General features: G+C 37.1%; 1 protein-coding gene across 1 annotated transcript; it reads right to left on the reverse strand.

Moving 5' to 3' along the window:
• Positions 1-454: 454 nt before the first annotated feature.
• Positions 455-21,677, reverse strand: Smp_010100 (lipoic acid synthetase). The gene is made up of 8 exons (XM_018799246.1): positions 21,545-21,677; positions 16,332-16,680; positions 11,960-12,053; positions 11,079-11,159; positions 7,893-8,088; positions 5,952-6,099; positions 5,218-5,464; positions 455-878 (listed from the first exon to the last, which is right to left on the reverse strand). Exons 2-8 carry the CDS (start codon positions 16,631-16,633, stop codon positions 714-716), a joined length of 1,233 nt encoding a protein of 410 aa, XP_018651054.1. The 5' UTR covers positions 16,634-16,680; positions 21,545-21,677; the 3' UTR covers positions 455-713.
• Between the last annotated feature and the right edge of the window lie 895 nt (positions 21,678-22,572).

The following is a 22,572-nucleotide window of genomic DNA, read 5'->3' on the forward strand; positions in this document are numbered from 1 at the left end:
AAGGAAATGTAAGATACATATAAGTGTGATTGCATGTAGGCTTTTACACATAGCATATTAGGAAAACTATAGCAATTTAGCTGAAGATTTTTCATTTTAATAGATATAGGTTGTTTTCGACGTGCGACCGAGTGCTAAACTAAAGATATGGGACAAAATTTTGAAGGTAATACAACCTGAAATACTTGGCAAAAAACCTGTTGAACACAATGAGTATCTGTACCAAATCGGAAAGACATGAAGATGAGACGCTCAGCGTTGAGGTCAATACCGATGCATAGATCTATTTTTACTTTTTATCCATTAATGTTGAATTCTAGCATTAATTTCACATCAATATAGAAATGGCGAAATATTGCTAATTTTATCAGGGTTAAACAAACTTACGCTGTAGTACACTCAATAATAGAGGATGAAAAATATTCTCACCATTCGAAGTTAGAGAATGAAATTTCTTGTTTCATAAGAAAATCTACTGTAATTACTTCAACTAAATATTCAGTAACAATATATATATATATATATATATATATATATATATCATTCATAAAATAACTAAAAAGATCTTGTGAAATGAACGTTTAAAAAGTAATTTGAATAGAAAAGTCAACCTGACTGACTATATACACTTTACTTCTATACTCTAAGGTTTATTATTTCCAAAGTTCTCATCATATGAACTGTATTTGTGTGCTCAGTTGTTCAATCTCGTATCATATGTTTTTCCGTTTACGTTGATCTATAATGTGTTTTATATAATATTCACCTGCTCGATATGATGATCGAACTAATGGTCCACTAGCTGTATATAAAAATCCCAAATCATTGCCAATTTTCGCCCAATAATCAAATTTATCTGGATGAATATATTCTTTAACCTTGAAAAAAAAATTTTTTTTAAAGAAAAGTCCAATTGTATTATTTAATGCTACAACATAAAAATAACATAAACATGTCTAACAAGTTTTACATTACAAAAACTGTTACTACAAACCATCATAAAACTAAATTATTGAATAATCTGGAAGATGTTATTATCCAAAATAAGTGGGAACTGGGTGATTATAGATTAGTAATCAACAGAATTGAATATAGAGAATTTAATTACTGGAAATTTATTTCGTTTCAGAAATCTTTTAAACATTGAAGTATTATTTATGTAAAATGGAATTTTAAAAGTTATTCCGAAAATACGCAATGTCTATTACATCACTAATATTCTGAAACACAATCAATTCTAGGAAATTCAGGTCATCATTTTCGTTAATACTTAAAACGTACGTAGAATTATTTGTAAGGATTCTTGTTTAGCAAGTCTTGTGACAGTGTTATTGAAAAGAGCACCAAGAAGGCAGATTCATTTGTGTTAGACTACATGAAATTCCGAACGATCGGGACCACCACACCGAACCATTGTAGTGTCGCGTTGCAGATTAATTAAATGTTGATATTCATTTGCAATATCTGTAAGAGTCAGTTTGGGATCTTGATCCAATCGGCATGGTAACTTTTTCTAATATCAATGAACTTTTGTGATTAGAGACTAGATGAAGATGAGGGCTTTAAAGTAATCTTCAGTCAGTGACTTCAGCCAGAAGCATTCACGCTTGACGATGCTCACATACGTAATGAAATCAGCGTCTTTGTTCATAACCAGCTTCAAACATCAATAACGCGCGTTGAACAGTGAGGAGTTATGTCCAGACTGTTAGCTCAATGACTGGACGATGTCGAAGAGTGAGTAGTGATGTGGGTTCAGAGGCGAAATCAAATTAAATCATAAGGACCCGGCTTTCAAGTCTCATCTCGGTTAGCAGAATAAAATTTAAATAAGTCCTCATAGCGCCGTAACCACATATTAAAAGTAACATTGGTATCGGGATCGCGATGAAATCCAGAGATACTGCTTGCGATGTCATCAACTAACGGTGCAGTAGTAGAATTAGATGTGCTCGGTTGTGCGGTAGGAACAATTTTTCGTTCCTGCTAACATTTGCATCACTTTCAGTTGCTGTTCTAACAATAATTTCACTTTTGAAGGGTCCATGCTTGCACCATCCTCATTGCCAAATTGCTGTTTGAAGAGATTACGAGGTCACCCTAAATCGGCGAAAGGGACGAAGGACCAGTGACATAACGACAAGACATCTAAACTAGTCCAGTGCGTCTCAGTCCCACCAACTAGAGGGAGAAATCTATATTCAGATGAGGGACGGTATATTCCACAAGCAGCCAGAAGCACGGACAATAACAAGCATACAACTCAAGCGTATGTATACAGCATAAAAATGTCTTTGGAAAACGTCACAAAATAGTACATTAAAAATGACAACCGACCAATGAAATTCAGCTTCGAGCCAACGCTTTCATCTTACACCAGGATGGCCGCTGTGGAATTGTTTCAGAACACTGTGGCGTAATGTTTTTGGAACAATAATTCTGTCACCAAACATAATACATGAATCGACCATCATGAGTGAGTCTCGCCGGCGAAAATATTGTAACATCTCTCCTCGAAAATGACGGTTTGACCACTTGATGAGGAGATAACCACTAACTTCTCTTAATGTCTTGTCATTTTCCGTGGCTTCTTTGATAGTTTGAAAGTAACTGGTAAACCATCGACTGCGTCTTCCAACACTCGATGTACTTCTGCTTCCATCTCAATTGCTGTCACCAAGGTATCTTCTTGTTTTACTCGTCAAACAATCAGTCTAGACAAAGCGTCAGCTTGTCCAAAATCAGTAGTAGGCTGGTACTTGATCTTGAAGTCATAACCCGAGAGTGTAGTTCCCTACCGTTGCAATCTGTTTGCTGTGTATACCGGGGTACTTTTCTTCGACCCAAAAATGGCTAACAATGGTCAGTTAGTAGAGTGAACTGGCGTTCAACTATCATCTTATGAAACTTCTTTACGCCGAAGATAATCGACAATGCTTTCTTCTCGACCTGACTGTAGTTACGTTCTGCTGTAGTTAACGATATAGCTGCATGCGATATAGCTTTCTCAGATCTGGCCAACATAACCTGCTCCACATGAGCGAGTAAACTAACAGATCAGCATTGATTCGGCCAAAAGCGAGAGCTTATCCTTCATATGGTTTGGAATCATAGGCCAACTAGGATGTTTTTTCAGGGATCTTGATAGCCTGTTTTCCAAAATTTTTCTGCTGCAGTATATTTAGAATGCATGTCCATGAAGAAAGTCTTCTCTGGTATTGTGGGAACTTCTGCGTTGTTGTTTCGACTTTCTATCTTTCCCAGTGAATCTAGGCGGATATCCATTATTGGTCAGTATGTGCCGTAGTTTATCAATTTAGATATCGATTGTATCTTCGAAACAGAAACATCTAACGCTCATACAGAGAGAATGGATCAGATTTCTCTTTTGCTTCAGTGGGACCCAACTTTGAAAATTTCTGATAGGAAATATCTCTACTAAAACGTAGCGCTACAGTTAGTTCAGGAGCACCCAACCACTACAAACAATCATTAAGTGAGGATAAGAACTAGTCGATAATTTTGATCAACAGAGAAACCAGTTTTAACGATTTAATCACTTAACACGTAGTGTTGAGTTACCTAATTTATCTAACACAGAAAATATTTTGCTTAGCAGGTGATAGATTTCGATGTCCAGATAAATTTTTCTCAGAGGAGAAGAATTGACTAGAAGCCTAAACTTTAATAAAATGAAAGGGTTTATAAGTACAAGTCTTCTATATCAAGATTCTATGACTTACGAAAGCAGTTAGGCTTAATAACTACTACAGCCAACGATATTACGGTACTGTTTAATTATTAGTGTTCATGCAACATTAAAAATTACGCATTTATCTGATATATTTGAGTGATCCATTTCTTCGGAAAAATGAATTACGTCGTTTAGACTATAGGGCATCATTTTCCCAAGAACTGGTCCCACTTATCCAAATAAGAATTAAGTCAACTTATGACATGATGAGTTTAACATAGACATTATAGGTCCAAATTGGATGTTGGATTTGTGTACTTTAAGATGATGCACGAAAGGCAGTCTGTCATCCTTTTCCCTTCAGATTGCTGTGCATTGAGTTAATAATGAGTTTCCTTAAAATATTTATCGATTATGTTTCCGATTGTTACAGATGGAATCTTTCTTAGATTTGTCAATCTGGAATTTCGATGTATCGTTGAGAATTCAAAACATTTTACAGACAGGGTCTCTTCAATATATTCTTACAACATGGGAACTTTTATCAGATTTTATTAATCTTTTGGGAGAGAACTACACTTTTAGTTTTATTAGTATAGGGTTGTGGAGATTGTTAAGTTTTAATTGAGACCATGGACCGACCAATGTTAGACCAACATTGAAAACTGTGAACCGGTGTTAATGTCTAGCTTCAACCAATCCATTGTGCTCAGTTCGTTACTGCTTCACAGTGGTCACGGCTTCTCATTAAAACTCCGAGAATTACTTCTGGAGGCTAGTCACTAGTTAGCATATGATGATAATCAGTATAGGTATGGTGGTCTAACATTGATCGGTTCGTGATATCAATTAAAACTTGCACTTTTGTTTAGTTTTATATTTGACAAATAATGAATATATGTTACCAGAGGTTCGAGGAATTCTTCATGTACTATTTCAGTAGTGTTTTTTCAAAAGATTTAGATGCATCCCATTGTAGGTCGAATGGAGGAACAATCGTAAACAGAGTCAACAAACTTCTTAAGGAATTGATAACTCAACTCATAACAATCTGAAGGAGAAAGAATCACGGACTGCCTTTTGTGTATTACCTTCCTAAAGTACAAAAATCCAACATCCCATTTCGTTTGTACGAAGAAATGGATCATTTAAAAAAATATCTATTCATTGAAAACTCGACTAGGTAAAAGGTTGCACCAATTTACCATACTTTATTATAGTGATTTACAAAATTTTTGATTTAATTTATCAAGGGTCGAGATGAATCGTTCCTGTTGCACGAGCTGTCAATGGGGTTATCATATTTTATACAACGCAATAGCTCATTATTAAAGTACGAGTGTTTTTCTTTATATCTGAAATCAGGAAAAGAATTTTTTTATTAAACCAGTCTATTAGTTGTAGAAACTAACTTAACGGAATAGCAGTATCATGAATTCTGCTCTAGTGCTAATTATTCATAAGTCCAAAAAGTTATTTATTTTAGTAAAACTAAAATAAATTAAAAGCTGACAATAGCTCACTTTTAGATGACGCTTAGTCGGTTGTACATATTGTCCAATTGTTACACAGTCAACTCCAGCCTGACGTAAGTCTTTAAGAGCTATCATTACTTCTTTTTCTTTCTCACCAAGACCCAACATAATACTGGATTTTGTGACGACTAAAAAGTCGGCATCTCCGGATGACACAAGCCTATTACTACGTTCTTTTGCAGTCTCTAGGCTTCGAAGTGACTGAATATAACCAGCTCGGTGATCCCTCACAACGCTAAAAGAATTTAAAAGTTCTTGGAATAAAATTATATAAAACACTCAATAATCATAAAGAAAACTGAATACATTATACAAACAGATAACGTTGGATTGATTATTCCTTTTATTTAGTTTTGATGCTAAGATATCAGTTAGACTAGCAGTTTAACTGAAAAACTCCTTATATTGCATTAACGATTAAGCTATTATAGTTACACATTTCTTCAATCTTCAAAAATACGATCCCATAGTAACATGCGATATATTTTGGAAAGCAGTTTAGTCCCAAAAAAGGCAGTATTAAACTTAACTGCTTTGCATAATAATCCTGTAGTGACAATTCATTAATTAAATAACGAATAGTCCAGAACCGGAAGAATGGTCGACAGTAAACGATTGTTTATAAGAGCCGCTTGTAGGTCATCTTTATATATATATATATATATATATATATATATAGCTGGTGTATGTGAGTAATCATATTTTTGATTAAAGACACTCACCGTTGTAGTGACTCCACAGTTTCAATATTATGCGCATATACTTCGGGACTAGCACGAACAACTGTATGAATGGAGTCTGTACACCCTCGAAAATCTGGTACTAAGCATTCAACTATAATTGATGGTTTACGTACTTTTATTTGGCGAACTAGAAAATAAAAAATTGCAAAACATTTATTCGCAATTTGTGCGTATGGGGGAAAATGAAATGTATTTTAATAGTTACAACTCATCTGAAACACCTACAGCAAGTCGGAAGTGAAATATCAATACATTATCGTATTTAGGGCTTATGCTTATAGTAATTGCCTACACACAATCCTATACAAATAATCAGACTTTGCATACGATTGAATTTTCAGCTTGTATCAAAAACAGAGAGTACATATATGTTTTGTGGTTAGGAAGGCGTGTAATTGTCACGAGTGAATTTAGAGGATTTATGATACTGTTGATCCTAAAAGATTTCTAGACGTACAGCATTAAATTATGCTTTAAGTACGAATAAGTAAAGATCCAGTTATATAACTAAAGCTTCACTTCGAAGTTATTCTACGCAAACGAACCAAAGTTGTTAGAATAACTAAGGACAAAATTCTGTAAAAAATAGTAAAAACTCATCGGTTTGACCAGTCAGATTGAGAATTAATTAGTCAAATAAAACGTAGTACGTGATGAGTGTACAACAGTTAAAGTTGTCATACTCTACTAGCAAAGCAAGATGAAGTTGCTAGGGCGAACTGCAGAGTAGTAGAAGTATTTGTTACGTACTCTACTTGATTAGGGCAGAGTACGATATACAAATAATGGTACTCTTCTTGATAGTCATATTTCACACTCACAGAGTAGAACGAGGCGCACTACTGAGCAATAGACTCGTTCTTTGATTGCCAAATGGACATCTCGCCTACGTCACAGGTGACACAAACTGGAAAATTGGACAATTGGTGAACGGTCGCTCAAAATCGTGGATTGGTTGAAGTTAGACATTAACACCATTGGATGCCGCCTCAGTGGTCTATCGGTTAAGGGCTCCGGCTCGAGACTGGTAGGTCCTGGATTCGAATCTCGCGAGTGCGGGATCGTGGATGCGCACTGCCGAGGAGTCCCATAATAGGACGAAACGGCCGTCCAGTGCTTCCAGGTTTTCGATGGTGGTCTAGCTTCAATTGACCCATGATTTCAACTATGAAAATTGGAAAAAGCCAATCAAACCTGAATACGTGAGGTTTCGTTAAACGTCAACCCATCAGGATTGTTGAAACTCGCAAGATAAATGAACCGGTCGATTCCCTCAATTACTTCACTGCGTATTACTGATTCAAGAGATGACGCAAGTCAATTATGAAGTAACATTTTACATTTGGAGGGAGAGAACCACATACCAAACATGGTTTCATTGTTACTTAGAGTGGTCAGATAACTCTATATTTTGTAAGCGTCTTATAGCCTAACAGAACTATCTCATCTGCACATTCTAAGTCAATGGGTGAATCTTCTGGTAGAAGATTAACTACTGAAAAGTCAGACGGTGAGAGCATTATCTCCAAATGCATGTCTGCGACAAAGTTAAATAATAGCGGGGAAAGCAGAAAACCATGACGAACACCCCTTGAAGTAATCGATTCGCCATAAGCTCTGACTCAACTAGTACAGACCATGTATAAGGTTATGTACTTTCTTGGTATGCCCTTCGATGTCAGACACTATTACAAAACTACGTGACTATAAGAGTCGATAGCTACCTTAAGTCCAAGGTGAGAATGAAAAAGGATATTTTGTATTACATACTAAAAACGCTAACTAAAATTTTTTTTGGATTTGAAGATGGATTTTGTAATAAGTCATTGACATCTAACAGCGACTATTGTCTTGATTAACAAAATACTTGGATTACCAGATAAAAAATAGAACGAACAGAAAATTTAACATATATATTACTTGTTTTAGCTATGTGTCGAGCCCCTCCATCTCCCAAGTCATCACGATCAACTGATGTTATGACAATATAGTCTACATCCCATTTGCTTATGGCTTCTGCAGTATTCACTGGTTCGTCTGGATCAAGAGGTGGTGGATTCGGTGAAGTTTTAACAGAACAAAACCGACAACCTCTAGTACATGTATCACCCATTATCTAAAAAAGAATATTTAAAACACTAATATCCTAAATAATAAATAAACCCAATATGTTTAAAATACAGTTTTAAGATTTATGAAATATATTATTTGCTGCTTAATGCATCAAGTAAATATTTGGAGAGGATATTTCATAATAGAAGAACAACTACATTTATTCATTCTCTAAATGTTAACCACATAGTACTAATTTAATCTAATTCGTTCTGTTTATTACTAATCATTTTTAGTTATTTCTCAATTTTTGTAAAGAAATATGATGACGTGCTGAATTATTTAGATTATAAGATAATCCATCAGCTTTTATATAACCACCAAGATTATATAAGTGCATTTTTCCAAGGATTGTTCAATTATCATTGAAAAACATGTAGTGCACTTATCTTTCTTATTATTTGTACATGTTTATAGTAACTATATGGCTGTTAAATTGAATCGGTCTCTGACAATCGACATATAAAAAGACAACGCTGGTAAACGTGTTTACCAATTAGATTACGTGAAGTTCTGATATGAATTTTATCGGATTTCGGCACAAAAGATTTTTGAACCCTTTACATCAATGTAGTCATCTACATCCTTTTTAAAAACCACTGTACATGTGAGCAGAATTCCTTAGATTATTCCAGTGGTTTCATGCTTTTATAAGTATGAACAAGAAAATTTTAAGCATTCACGGTGTCACAAAGTGATATGTAGAAAAATTATAAATATGACATGAAATTTCATTACTATTTGTAACTAGTTATTTTACATGTTTCAATCCCACTTATAATAGGTCTATATTCAGTGATAAATTACATTTCCTTAACTCGTAAACGTTTGTCATTATGCTATGATTTTTATACTACAGTACTGGAAGCATCTTTCATGGCATTGGCAGACGCGGATGAAAATATTTAACAATCTCACGAATCTGGGTAGTTGTGTAGATATTGATGTGGCGGACAAATTAACCTATGTGACGAAAGACAGCAATTTACTTTCATTTAGGGATTTAGCAATTGTGACCTAATTTTAAGATGTCGGAGGTACAACTCCGTAGCTCTGATTTACATTTGTGAAAACTGGCCTTACTGAGCCTTATCCTGTAATCGTGATCTCTACAAAATTGCTAGAAATAATTAGGACACCGTGTAGTGTTAATGTTTGAAAATATAAACTCATCAATCACAAAGTGTCCTTTGTGATTGATGCCCAAATTAGTAGTTTAGATTTTTACACATCTCTGCAGGTTCTGTGTCAAGTGTTATTTGTTCATTAATGGACTGCTTGAAAACAGAGTAGCCGGCTGTGAAATAACAAAAAGTGGAATGTGTTGGTCTTAGAGGATGCCAGTCTGATGTGTGGGCGAGAATGGTAATGATTGGTTGTCTGCTTAGTCAGACATGTAGATAATCTGACATGTGTCAGATGAGTTATATATTCCCCTAGCCTTATTATTTATTATTATTGATTGATTGTCTATTTGTTGTTGGATTGTGTCGGTTTCGGTGTGGAAATATATTTACGTTCTAGTCAGGCTAATCACGTGTTCTTGGTCTGAGTTGTATTGAAGTCCTGTAGAGTAGACACTGGGAGGGAATCTAGTCTAGATATTCGTCGAAGGTAAATTAACGTCACCTTCGTGTAAAAAAGAAAACGGACTGTTATAACACAGTCGGATTACGTTCCAATAATAATATACTCAGTATTCCTAGACCTCATAAAACATATCTCGAAGCCGGAGTGACGATCCTGTTATTATCGTGTTATGGGTTCATAAAATTTTAATTAGTGAAAGATATCTGTGTTGTTGTTCTTCTTGAACAATTACCTTCAATGATTATTATTATTATTATTGCTATTATTATTATTATTATTATTATTATTATTATTATTATTATTGGCACTATATTATTTCTTTATCAATTCTTTACAAATATCATGAGATTTCAAGTGGGTCAGTTTTTGGTGTCTCATTACACAACTTAAAGAAGTAAACGGAAAAATAAATAAGTTGACGAATTTTCCATAGATTTTAGGTTAAATGGCCTCACATCCTTAGCATTTACATTTCACGAAATTTAATAAACAGAAAGAAAAAGATTAATAGCTGGCAATTACCTGATCCAATTGTGTAAATATGAAACACATTTCTTACGTTAACACCTAACATGTTTTACCAAACTACATAGTATAGTAATGTACTTTTTATGATATACCAATCAGTAGAAGATTGTGTTTTTGACGTGTTGTGACTTTGTGTGAGCTACTTCTTCAGAGTAGATAAGAATCTTTATTTATTCTGAAGTAGCTCACACAAAGTCGCGAAATGTCAGAAACACAATTTTCTACTCATTGTGATATCACAAAAAATATATTTATCATTAACTATCTACTCAATCCTCAAGTTATTTAAAAACACCAAGTCCAACCTTCGTATTGATACCTACAAACTCATGAACAGAATAGCTTTTATCTCTGAGTCAAATATCCTACTAGATTGATTTTGACTACCAATATCCCTATTAAGTAACATGATGATCTTGGCTATAAGTTAGTTAATACATAAGAAAATAGTGTTATTCTCCTTGCTGACATATAACTTTAATTTATTTTCAGAAACTGATATAAATCACACTCAAAATGGCGAAGCCCGGGAAATATTATGCGTTTATTACATTTGATAACACGTTTCCGAATTATTCTCGGTATCTACGAGAGACAGAAAATTGAGGAAAAACAAGCCTATCCAGAAAATAATAAACGCTTTAAAAGATACAATTGGCAGATCAGTGACCTACTGAATTAAAATCTGCCATTTAGGTCGATAGACGTTGAATTCTAGTAAAAGTGAGGAAGGAGATATTCACTACAATAAATGTAGAACAAAACCAAGTAGTTCCGAATAAAGCAGAAAATGTATCATGTTATTTATTGTTCGTCATATAAATACATCAAACTTCATTATTTCGTATGCCTTTTCGCTTTCATAGACACACTTACCATAATTGTAGCCGTAGCGGCTGTAGACTTTCCCGCAGTCCAACATTCACTAATATTAGGACATCGAGCTTCTTCACAAACCTATAATAAACAAAGAAACTATGAAGACTTTAATTTCCTTTGATTCTTACAATGTCGGAGACGAACATCAATTTATGAAACCTTTAGAGAGCCATGCTTAAACATTTTCCAAAATAAACGTAGCGAAATTCATTATTTTGATTTGTTTATATGTTGCATATATGGTAAACGCAAAATCACTCATTATAGTCCGTACATATGGATGGTCTAAAAATAGCATTTAATATTACATTCCTTTGTTGATTACCAGTAAACAAACTATTACCAATTTCGATATCAGCTTATGTGAGGAGAAAATGAAGGAGATGAATCATATTTAGTGTTCCATATGACTCATTACAGGGAATGGCATGAATACTGGGAGTGCCCAATATTTTGAGAAATTTATGGTTCGGAATTTAGGCTAATAAGCACAGCGAAAGAGGCAACAAAATATCAGCAACAGTTAGTTGACCTACATAGATGAATGAATTCATTATCTATTCCTAAAATGTGAACATACATACTTTGACTAGACCAATTTCCCAGCAAAACAAAAATGCAGTTAAAACCTCAAGTTGATTAAATATAGAAACCGAGACTAAGTATTGTTCATAAAAAAAGATATCATTAGAATTTTCCAACCACCATTTCCTTCGAAAATGCGGTTTACTCATAGTGTTAACGAATTATTTATGTTTGGCTCAAAATAGACGATAGACTGGAGACTTGAAAATTTGTGAAGTGAACCATATAAAAATCGATTAAAACAGGAAGTACGAGGAAAACAAAGGGAAAAAACAAAAAAGTGTATAACTTACGGTATGCAAATTGAGGGAACGTAACTGTTTTTGCAAACGCGCCACACTACCGCCACACGGTATCTCAGTCTTTAACCATTCTGGAAGACGGAGGCTAAAGTTTATAAAGTAAATAGAAATGATATATCCAGCGTCATATCAACCAAAGAAACATATAATTAGTTATGTAATACTTAAGGATACACATTACTTTGGGATGCACATAAGAATATGATCAATGGAGGTTTACAAGAAAGACAAATACCGTTATAATATACTCGTACACGAGCCTCCAAATGCCCTGGTACGGCCGAGAGTGAGGAGAGTACGCTCTCCCTTTCCAAATGCTCCCACATGGCCACGCGTATATAGCCTCTGCCAGGGAAGTCCTACTCACTGCCTTCTCGTGGCGGGGGTGTTGTTTACGAAATTGAGAGGACGAAAAGCGAATGTCCGGCGCTTTAACCGGGTTGGTGAACATGGAAAGTCCACCTAGGGGAGTTGGAAAACCCTGATTCCAAACCAATGGTGCACATGGGCTCCAGGATCCTGATGGAACGAATGGCGAATGAACCTGCTGTTGGTCACCGGCTACCATGGGACTGCATCTCCTCACGATGCTCCACTGCCTTGTGGATCAGATCTTTCGGTCAAAGGCTCCGGGTGTGGCCCCCTAAGAAAACCACCTGCTTCAGTTTGGGCACCTGGGCAGTATTACAGCCCTCACACAAATCGAATGAGATTTGTGCGGCGCATATGTATCTGGTGCTTCCTTGTACCAATATTTATGTGTTTAAATAAATAAATAAATAAATACTCGTACACACCTTTCATGATGAGTATTTAGTCCTTCATGATATTCAAGTGGAAAATAAAAAGTAATACAAAGGACTTTTCACGTATCCAGTCAATTATGAAAAAATTCAAATCACAGAATTCATTTAAAACACCACGAACGCTATTTTTGGATAAGTAACTCTTGAAGTGAATTTTCTACATTAGAAATTAATTTTTAGAATAGATTGCAGTCATCACAAAGATAGCAGGTTTATGATTTTTGTGTCAAAAAGTGGTTGGATGTCACTAGAAGAAATAAAAAGCAGGAGATCATGTGATGGTTTTAGGCTAAGAATTTAAACTACAAGTCAGTACACTAGGTATCATTTATACAGCGGTTTTATGAACGTTTCATATAATTTGGTGGTCGATTTGACAATAATGTAAAATCCAATGAATGAATATTGAAAACTTAGGAACACTAGACCACTGTTTCATAATAGTTTAGGATTCCTCACACATCCACCACCAACTCTACTGGGCAGGGAAAGAGAAATTCAACTAAAGTGATGGACATAAAACCACCGAGCTATCGTGTTAGAATATTAATTTAGTGAAATACCTGAAGCTGAAAAATGTGCACTACATATCCGAAACTCAATAGATGAACTGTATTTTCTCATTATTAGATTTGAAGTTTCTCGGTTTGATCCATTCTGACTGTTTTTGAACACGACTAACGAGTTTCAAACAATTACAGGTACACTAACTGCCATTTTAAGCTGTGTACTCAATAAGCATTGAGTGTGAATAGCTCACCTTTTAGAAAATTCAGTTGGCTACGACGTACGATCAGGCATATACATACATCAGTGCGAGTTGCCATAAATACTTAGCACAACAAGATCAACACCAAATTCACAGGAGCAGTTACTTTAATGGTAGTGAGAACAAATATTTCTACCCTTCATGGCTACGTTTTGCAGCCATAAAGTAAAACAGAACGAACTGCTGCACAGTATACTCATCCCATAATTAATAAACGGATATCTCGTCTTCGCCATAGGTTACGTAAGTTGGCAAAAGCCAAACGAGCTTTCTGAATCCGTGCTGAGATTTCGTCAGACACCAACCCATTAGGGCTGATCAGACTTTCAAGATAAGTGAAGTTGTCGACGTGTTCGACTACTTCACTTCCTGTCCTTAGTTTAGGTGTTGACGCAGGCCAGTCGTAAAGTAATAATTTACATTTAGAGGGGGAGAAACCCATTCCAAATATCCTTGTATTGGTACTCAGTGCTAATAGAAGACTCTACATTTTATCATCTGCACATTCTAAATCGAAACGTACCTCAAACATCCTGGCATTGTTGCTCAATCCTACCAAAACTCTGCATTTTATCAGCGTCTTCACCAGATAGAACTAAGTCATCTGCGTATTCTGAGTCGAGAAGAGCACCACCTCCTAGTAGGAGATGAATTCCTGAAAATTCAGTCGAAGAGAATGTTATTTCCAGCAGTAGGTCCATGATGAAATTAAACAGAAATGGAGATAGCGGATAGCCTTGCCGGATACCACCTGAGGTTGCAAAATTGGATTATAATTTGCCATAAGCAGATAAGAGTGTCGTCACTTTCCGAGATTGTCTCACACTTGAATTAATAATTCCGGCTTTTTTCACTAGTCTGAAAAGCTGTATTATGTTACTTACAGCCGCTGCCTTTTCCATTTCTTTTACTTTCGTTGCTCACCACTTCTCACGACTGTTTCGTACACTTTTGGTTAGTTTAGATCTGATTTGCTTCCGCTCTTCATCGTGTTTGGAGCCTGATGGGATGAGTTTATGAGAATCCATCAATGCAACAGACTTAGTAGAAATCCACTGGTTTTTCGTAACTCTTCGGTTCAGATCACTAATCGACGTCACCGCTGTTTTCACAGCTGTTTGTATATCTTTCTAAGCAACATCTGGATCAGCCTCGTTTTCAGAATCGCCCAAAAATGATCTCAGTTCTTCCGGGAATCTACTTTTGCCTTTCTTGTCATTGAGTTCAACTCTAATGGGTCTTCTTGATGCAGCTTTTCTGCTTCCAGTGAGGGGCAAACAAATGCGTGCCCGTATTAGAGTATGATCAAAGTCCAAACAGGTATTCCAGAACGAGTGACAGTCTCCTATCAAGCCTCTCCAATGATGAATGATGGCAATATGGTCTATTTGAGTCCATCGTTGGTTTGGTGCAGGAGATCGCCATGTTAGACGATGTCTCTCCTTATGCTTAAAATTAGTGCTTCCTAAAAATAAACGATTGTATGAGAACAATTGCAGCAGACAGTCACCACTATCTGTTCACTGAGCCGGAATACTAAAATACCCACTTAAATGTCTTTCTGTTTAGTTTAAGCTACATAAATGAGGAATAAAGTCGCCTACTACAAGTACTATGTCTGAGCGCTTAGCTTTTTGAAGAAGTTCAGAGAGATTTCTGTAAAAGTCATCTTTCACTTCATCCGGGCTGCAGTCAGTGGGAGCGTAGGCAGAAACGACGAAAAGGCAACGACATGTGTCCCTACCCTTCCAACTTCTTACGTAGCCATTTAGCCGGACAGCACACAGGCGACTGTTAGAGAGGATCCATTCTAATAGTGCTTGTTCTGCTCTCGTACTAAGTGTTATGCCTACACCTGCAAGTCCACGAGAACTATCCATCGGGTCGCCAGATACACGGAGGGTATATTTCGTTGGCTGTTCATTTTGGCTAGGTGAGGTCAAATGAATGACCATACTGGGATCCTGTATACGTGTTCCGGAGACACAGAAGACATCAATCGTACGAAATTCGAGGATCTTAGCCAAGGAGACCTGCTGGCCGGTTTGACGTGGGATACGTACGTTGAAGGCTCCAATGTGTAGTTTGGAGCAAGGTTTCAGTAGACCCAGGAGTGTTTCACGCACTGGTCATGGTGACACTTGGGGAGAAAGAAAAGGGTTGACAGTCGAGGTAGGAGGATTAATGAGTATTGAAGAGGGAAATTGATTACGAATACAGTAGTCTTGAGTGCCGTTAGAGCGTGACCGCAGTGATCAAGGGACAACTGATTGAGGTCGGTCACACGCGACCATTTTGTACGTAATTTTCGTGTTAGCTCAGTACTTGTTGAGACCTTACCGCCGGAGACGGATATCCGCGGGATAAGGCGGGGTGTGCATTTTTAGGGTCGATTTTTTATAAACCCACCCTTCATTTGTGGGAAGGCAGAACCCCTGTTATGTTGGTTTTCTGAGGGAAACACCTTACTGCTGTCACACCTCTATACAATCAACAGTACGACTTTGCCCTCAAACTTCGGGTTTGCCACTCTTAGTCTTACCACTCTTCAACCGACCTACCTGGTATGTTAGGACCTTGAAGAACAATTATTCCAGTCAGTATAACCTGATTGATTCATTACGATAGGCAAGCCTGACCACCACGTTAATGTAGCAACAACGGTCAGGACCTGTTGGAAAAAGTTGTCACTTTGTCAATTAAATATTCAAAATATATGCTATGATCAAACTAAAAAGCCTACTGGTTCACCAAGGGAATGCACTATGAATTACTACGATTAAATTACCTTTTTCCCGATTTATTAACTGAACTCGGGGAACTGAAGAAATCTTCCTTAGTTGACTGATTGTTATTGCTTAGTTTGATAAATTCAGAAAGACTTGGGCCATGGGCAATAGCTTTCTGGAATTCAGGTGAGAGTTTCTGAGTTGGATTATCCTCTTCAAATTCAGATGACTTGTCATTTGATGAATATGAATGTGTAATATTTATTTTGATATATGACCATTCAGCTCGACGTTTGGTAGCTGCCGATACACTTGCCAATACCGGAAACACATACGAACCTCTTGGTAACAACAAACCCATTTATCAGTAGGAAACGTACGTACTGCTTTTGCGCATTAACCCTATAACTGATGAATAAAAATAGTTATATTTTATTAAAACATATATCCCAAACAAAATTAGAGTTTCACAATAACATTAGTAGTATAGGGAGTCAGTTAGTTCACCAAACACGACAGAAATCAGTTACTTCGTTAATATTCTAAATTCTAACTTTGATAGATAGGTATAATAACATGAAACATCACACAATGCAAATGGATTTATCATATTATACAATATAAAAGCACGGATAGATAAAACAAGAAAAACACTGGGAAAACATGATGAACAGATACCGACTAGTTGCATTGTGATACAATTTCCAAAACTTTACACTGGACTATCGGTAATAAGTCACTAGAATAATTAACGATAGGATGAAATAAATGATACTGATAACTAATAGTAATCAGGCATAAGAAACTGGAAATACAAAGTACGAAATAGTACACTACTCAGCGTTAAGAAGATAAAGATCTTAGACTCTGCTTCTTTTGGGAACTCTGATACAACAGCTTAACATTTAGTGCTTAGGCTCATAAGCTATATCAACTACATTTTATGATGCTTTTGCTAGCGGCATTCTTAAAATTCAGTTATAACCCTGAAAGCTGAAGAACCTCCTCCACGTAATTCAAGAGTTGAGAAGACACATTTAAAATACAGTTCTGCAAACAAGATGGCGCGTGAAAGGCACGATTGTTGATGTGCAAGTTGGAAAGCACTGAACATGCATATGAAGTTGACCACATATTGCCAAGATTACCTCGAGATCTCAGTTCCGAAGAGAGGGTAACCCAACTTCCAGAGGTATTCGATGAGTCCTCTTTACTGTTTAGTATTCGATATCAGTGTCTTAATTTGGTGAGGCGTGAGGCCGTTGATTATGATACTCAAGCAGATATTAGCAATTGGTGTGAACAGCTTGAGTTACGCTAATTGACGGAGGATCAATTTAAGTGCTTATTATTCATCAAAGCTCTGAAGATGTTGAGATTAGAACTAGTTCCATGACTCGACTAAATTAAGATCCAAATGTCACACTCAAGTCACTGACAAATGAGTGTACAAGTCTGAGAAACATCAGACATGACGAATCAATCAAACAGGTAAATCTCAATTTGACCTATGGTAGTATGACTAGGTTCAAACCTCATAAGCCAAGAGCATTAGAAACAATCCATAACAAATCAACGACTGTTTGTTGGTTATGCAGTGATTGAGATTATGTAAGATCCTAGCCGTTTAAGAAGCATATATGTGTGGGGGTTTGTGTCTAGCCAGAAGTTACTGTGTATTAGGGGAGCATGGAGAGTAAAGTGAGTGAGGATCCTCAGCGTTAAAACCTGTTAGCGATCTACAGTGAAATTTTCCTTTAACGTAATTAACTCTAAGGGAATTTGCTATCTAACAGAACGACCGAACCTTCATCTTCTTGGTCTAGACATGTTGAAAAAGCGTGGAATATTTGATAAACCTTTCAACAGTGTGTGTAATATGTCGTATTTATCATTGGACACCCCAATATCTGCACTAATGGCAAGTGGGAGGGGAAAATTTCCTCCAGTTTTTTGAGGTTAACCTTGGTCACTGCACCATTGTGAAAACACATCTACCAGATTCACCAGATGAAGTAGAAACTCTTCGAGACTCAGTTCTACAAAAAGTTAGAAAGTTCCACCTAGAAGGGTAGCCCTCGAAGATCAGATCCACGGAGCTTCAGTAGTTTTGCCAGCGCAGACTATCTCTTCCAAACAATGATGACTGCCTTCTGTTTGCCGAAAGTGTTATAACCCCAAAGAAGCTGCAACCAGCAGTGCTCGGACAGTTGCATGCAGGACATCTAGGAACATATCGCATGGAAGCGCTAGTATGAAGTTGTGCATATTTCCGCACTTAGACACCAGAACTGGAGCAACTATCCAATCCGTTCACCGAATGCACATCAGTAACGAAAGCACCACGGAAGGCGGAGCTGCAATCATGGCTAACACCTGTCACCGTGGCAGCGTATGTACTTGGGCTTCACTAGTCCACTCCATGAACAAACTCACCTTTTGGTAGTTGATGCGTACAGGAAGAGGCCAGAAATTTTTCTCATGGAACGTGCAACTGCAAGTTGCACAGTCAGGAAACTACGTCAACTATTCAGTACTTTCAGGGTTAATAGTTAGCGACAATAGGACAGTTTACATCTGCTATCTTCCCAGAATTCTGTCGGACGCTTTAATTAACACATTTAAAAACTCTCTACAGAAATCAAAGGGGGAGGCGATCACCGAAGAGATTTTAGAAAGGTTCGTGCTCATCTACTGCTCTATACTGAACCCTCAAAAAACTAACGGGGTTTCTCCGGGCGGAACTTTACTAGGCAGAAAAGTACGTAGCCATTTTGATCCCATCTGTCTAGTGCCAGTCCTTAAACCTCGACAAAACAGATCGATGGAGAAGTAATTCAATCGACATCATGGAGTATAAAGACTAGTATTTACTGTGGGTCAAAAAGTATTTGCTATAGACTACCGTGGCAAATATCCTACATCGATAGCTGGTTTAATGGTACAAAGGAAAGGAAATGTGGTTTATGAAGTGTAAATTGGCTCGAAAGTTTTGGTACGTCATGCTAATCAAGTTTAAAGCAACAAGAGTCGACATAGAAAACCTCTTGATATCCTACTAGATACCTTTGAAATCAAACCTCCAGAGACGGATGGGGCAGTTTCTGTGCAGATAAAGTGATACCACTTCTTTATCGCCTATGTCAACAGATTGGAGGAACATGGTAGTCACGCAGATGCGAGTGGAGCATAAGACTAGGTCCTACGAATTTCCTCGAAGGGGAGGTGTTTCCAGGTTACAGATTGGATTAACGCATGTTTCATGCAGGATGATGTTGGGACATACTGGCAGGCTCATTTTAACTTGTCGGCACAAGTAGATGAGGAAGTCTAGAATATTCTTGTGTATACATCATAAACTCACAGCTTTCGCTATATGATTGTTATTCCCACTCAACTTTATTTATTTGGAATATAATTTCGTTCCTGATCAATCACGTTCTGATTTGGCGGCTACTCGGGTGAATAGTCCGAAGACTACTAAGCAATAAAAGTAGATGCGTTGTACAAATAGAGATCTTAAGAACTTCGGTAATTGATTATCAGCCAAATAATCTAAAATTAAGGTAGTCTATTAAGGGTTAACTAAAAAAACTCGAAGCTACTTAGAGATTCAAACAACCAAGCAGTAGCAATATAAGTTTATGTCATATTTTGACGCGATCATCCTTAACCATGTTTTTCCCCATTCGTTCCTACAATGACCAGAAATATACAAAAGTTTCGGAAGACTGTAACTACTGACTGGGTTCAAATAAGGCATACATAACACGCCACATGCACTTCAGTTGATCAAAGTTCATGAATAAGGCCGTTAATAATGAGTAATAATAAAAATAAAAGCGATCTATATTCTCCTACTATCTTGCAAGTAATATGAACACTGCTCACTTGGTAGTCTTAACATACATGAGCAGTACTTCGAAGAACTCAATGACCAAATATTAGTAACAAACGAGTATCCTCACCATTTAAAAGCCACTCTCTGTATTTACAAGGAGAGGAAACTGCTGAGCAGTATATTCTTCCAATAGTTGGCAGATGGCATTTATGGCATATGCCATAAATGCCCCAAGTTGCCAAAAGCCAAGCGGACACTTTTAACCTGTGTTGTGATGTCATCAGCCACTGGCTCCCAAACAACCAATAAAGGGGAAATAAAGGCGAACAAAGGGGAAATAAAGCGAAAAATGCATTGGAAAATAAGTCGTAAATAAAGGGGAAATGCGCCAAAATGTCTGCTTTTTCGCCCGTCCGGGGGAAATAAATCGGAATTTCCCCTTTATGTCGCTCTGTTTTTCAAATGTCGCTAAATTTCCAACTTTTCCCCTAAATATCCGACTTTTCCCCTAAATATCCGACGAATTTCCGACTTTCACCCTAAATATCCGACGAATTACCGATTTTTACCCTAAATATTGGGCGAATTTCCGACTTTTACCCTAAATATCCGACGACTGTTTATCGATGAAAGCTTTACAAAGCTTGAATATCTCATTAATCTTACTGTATATGGACGTTCTTTATGTTTACTTTGTCAATTTTATCCTACTCCCAAACGATGTTTAGTCTTGTGAAGTTCGTTCCAACTGAAAATCTAGGAATATATTCCTAGATATCAGTGGTTTTATATAATATATTATGCAAAGAATTGTGTATTTCTCTTTCAGTGTTTACGTTTTGATGGGGAAAACAAGGACTACGTGAGACCACTGCCAAACTTTGACAATTAAAAAGTCTTTATAGTCCTTCGGTGCTCCAGAAAAAAAAGTTGCCCCTTGACTTACGGACGACCTTTAAACGACGCTACTTTGAGAATCCCCGCTTACTTACTTGGTTACAAATTAGTGTACAGAATAGTTATTAGGATTTACAGATGTATGCTAGGGTGAGAGGTTAGATTTAAATTTTTTCAGGGAATGGCATAAGCTATAACGCCAAATGGCCAACGATCCACTATTATCGTCGATTGATGGTGGCTAATGTGCACTCGAAGGTCAAATTAATGTAAAACGATTGACGCGTCATTCGCAAAATTCGCAAGGTTTTACGGAAGCGGTTCTAAATCTGAGTTCAGCCACACCATGTCTGATAATGTCCACCCTCTAAGTAACGAAAGTGATAATTCTAAGACCTGCCTGACAAAAGCACATAAAGTAACAGGACTTCTGTGATTGATGATTCTTTGTAGAGTATACGCTCGCTAACTATGTCTTATCAGTATATAAAAACTACAAAGATTACCCAACTCCAAATTATTTTCCCTTAGATACCTTCGTATATACAGTCGTTAAGCAACGGACAACAAATTTGTCTTGAAGTTTCCCATTGTTCCGGCTAGATGTTACTGATATTTTCGGGTCAAGGCACACCGTTATGTGTTCTTCGCAGGTAAGAACGATACGAAAACGTGAGACAACTCAAATACTCAACTCAAATCTGCGCGCTATTTAAAAAGGACAGTGGTATTTTTCCTCGTTGAGTAAATTCTATTGTTTTGATCGTTATTAACGTATCAAGACTACTGTTTTTATACTTTGATTGAATTTCTTTCAGTTAAAGTATTCTATTAGAGTATCATCTTTGGTATCCTAAATAGTTTTATCGTCGGTACTCCAGAGTACCTTTTTTTTCCATTGTGTCTGTTAGTACTTTGGTCCTAACTGTTTATAGTTTTTTTTTCTACTTATAGTCAACACTCACTTTCGCATCTTAAAATGACTGGAAGATGCAACAATAGCATTTGCCACCGCCCAGGATGTCGATATCCTGTTGATAGCGGCATGCAGTGCGATGAGTGCAAAGGTTGGTACCACGATGTTTGCACGAATCTAACACCTGCAGCTTTCAAGCGGTTTAGTAAAAATGGATGTGTATGGCTATGTCAACAGTGCTGTTTGGATGCAAATAGCCTGCTAACCGAGGCCATTTCAATAGTAAATGCCGCAAAAAAGTGTCTCGGCAAGCGCGGTCGGGATACATCAGTCAGAACTCAATCTGTCGACACGCAGATTGACACAAGGCAGGCCCAAGTGAGTCCAAAAACTGCCGACCCACACCCTACTAAGGAGGAAGAACATCCTCCAAAGAGGACTGTTACAACCAGAAACTCGCGCAAAAAAGTCTCTTCTGTCCCTCGTATCAAAAATGGTACCCAGAAGGGAACTTCAGGAAGCCGAAACCGCAAGGCTCGATCGGTTTCCAGCGCGAAAGATAACCCGATCTCCCAAGTCGTCCTGACTCTTCCGGAATCCCACAGTACGCCTGACGCGAATGTGGTTACCACTCCAAAGAACGTTG

The sequence above is a fragment of the Schistosoma mansoni genome, chromosome 3 (assembly GCF_000237925.1).
Source record: "Schistosoma mansoni strain Puerto Rico chromosome 3, complete genome".
NCBI lineage: Eukaryota > Metazoa > Platyhelminthes > Trematoda > Strigeidida > Schistosomatidae > Schistosoma > Schistosoma mansoni.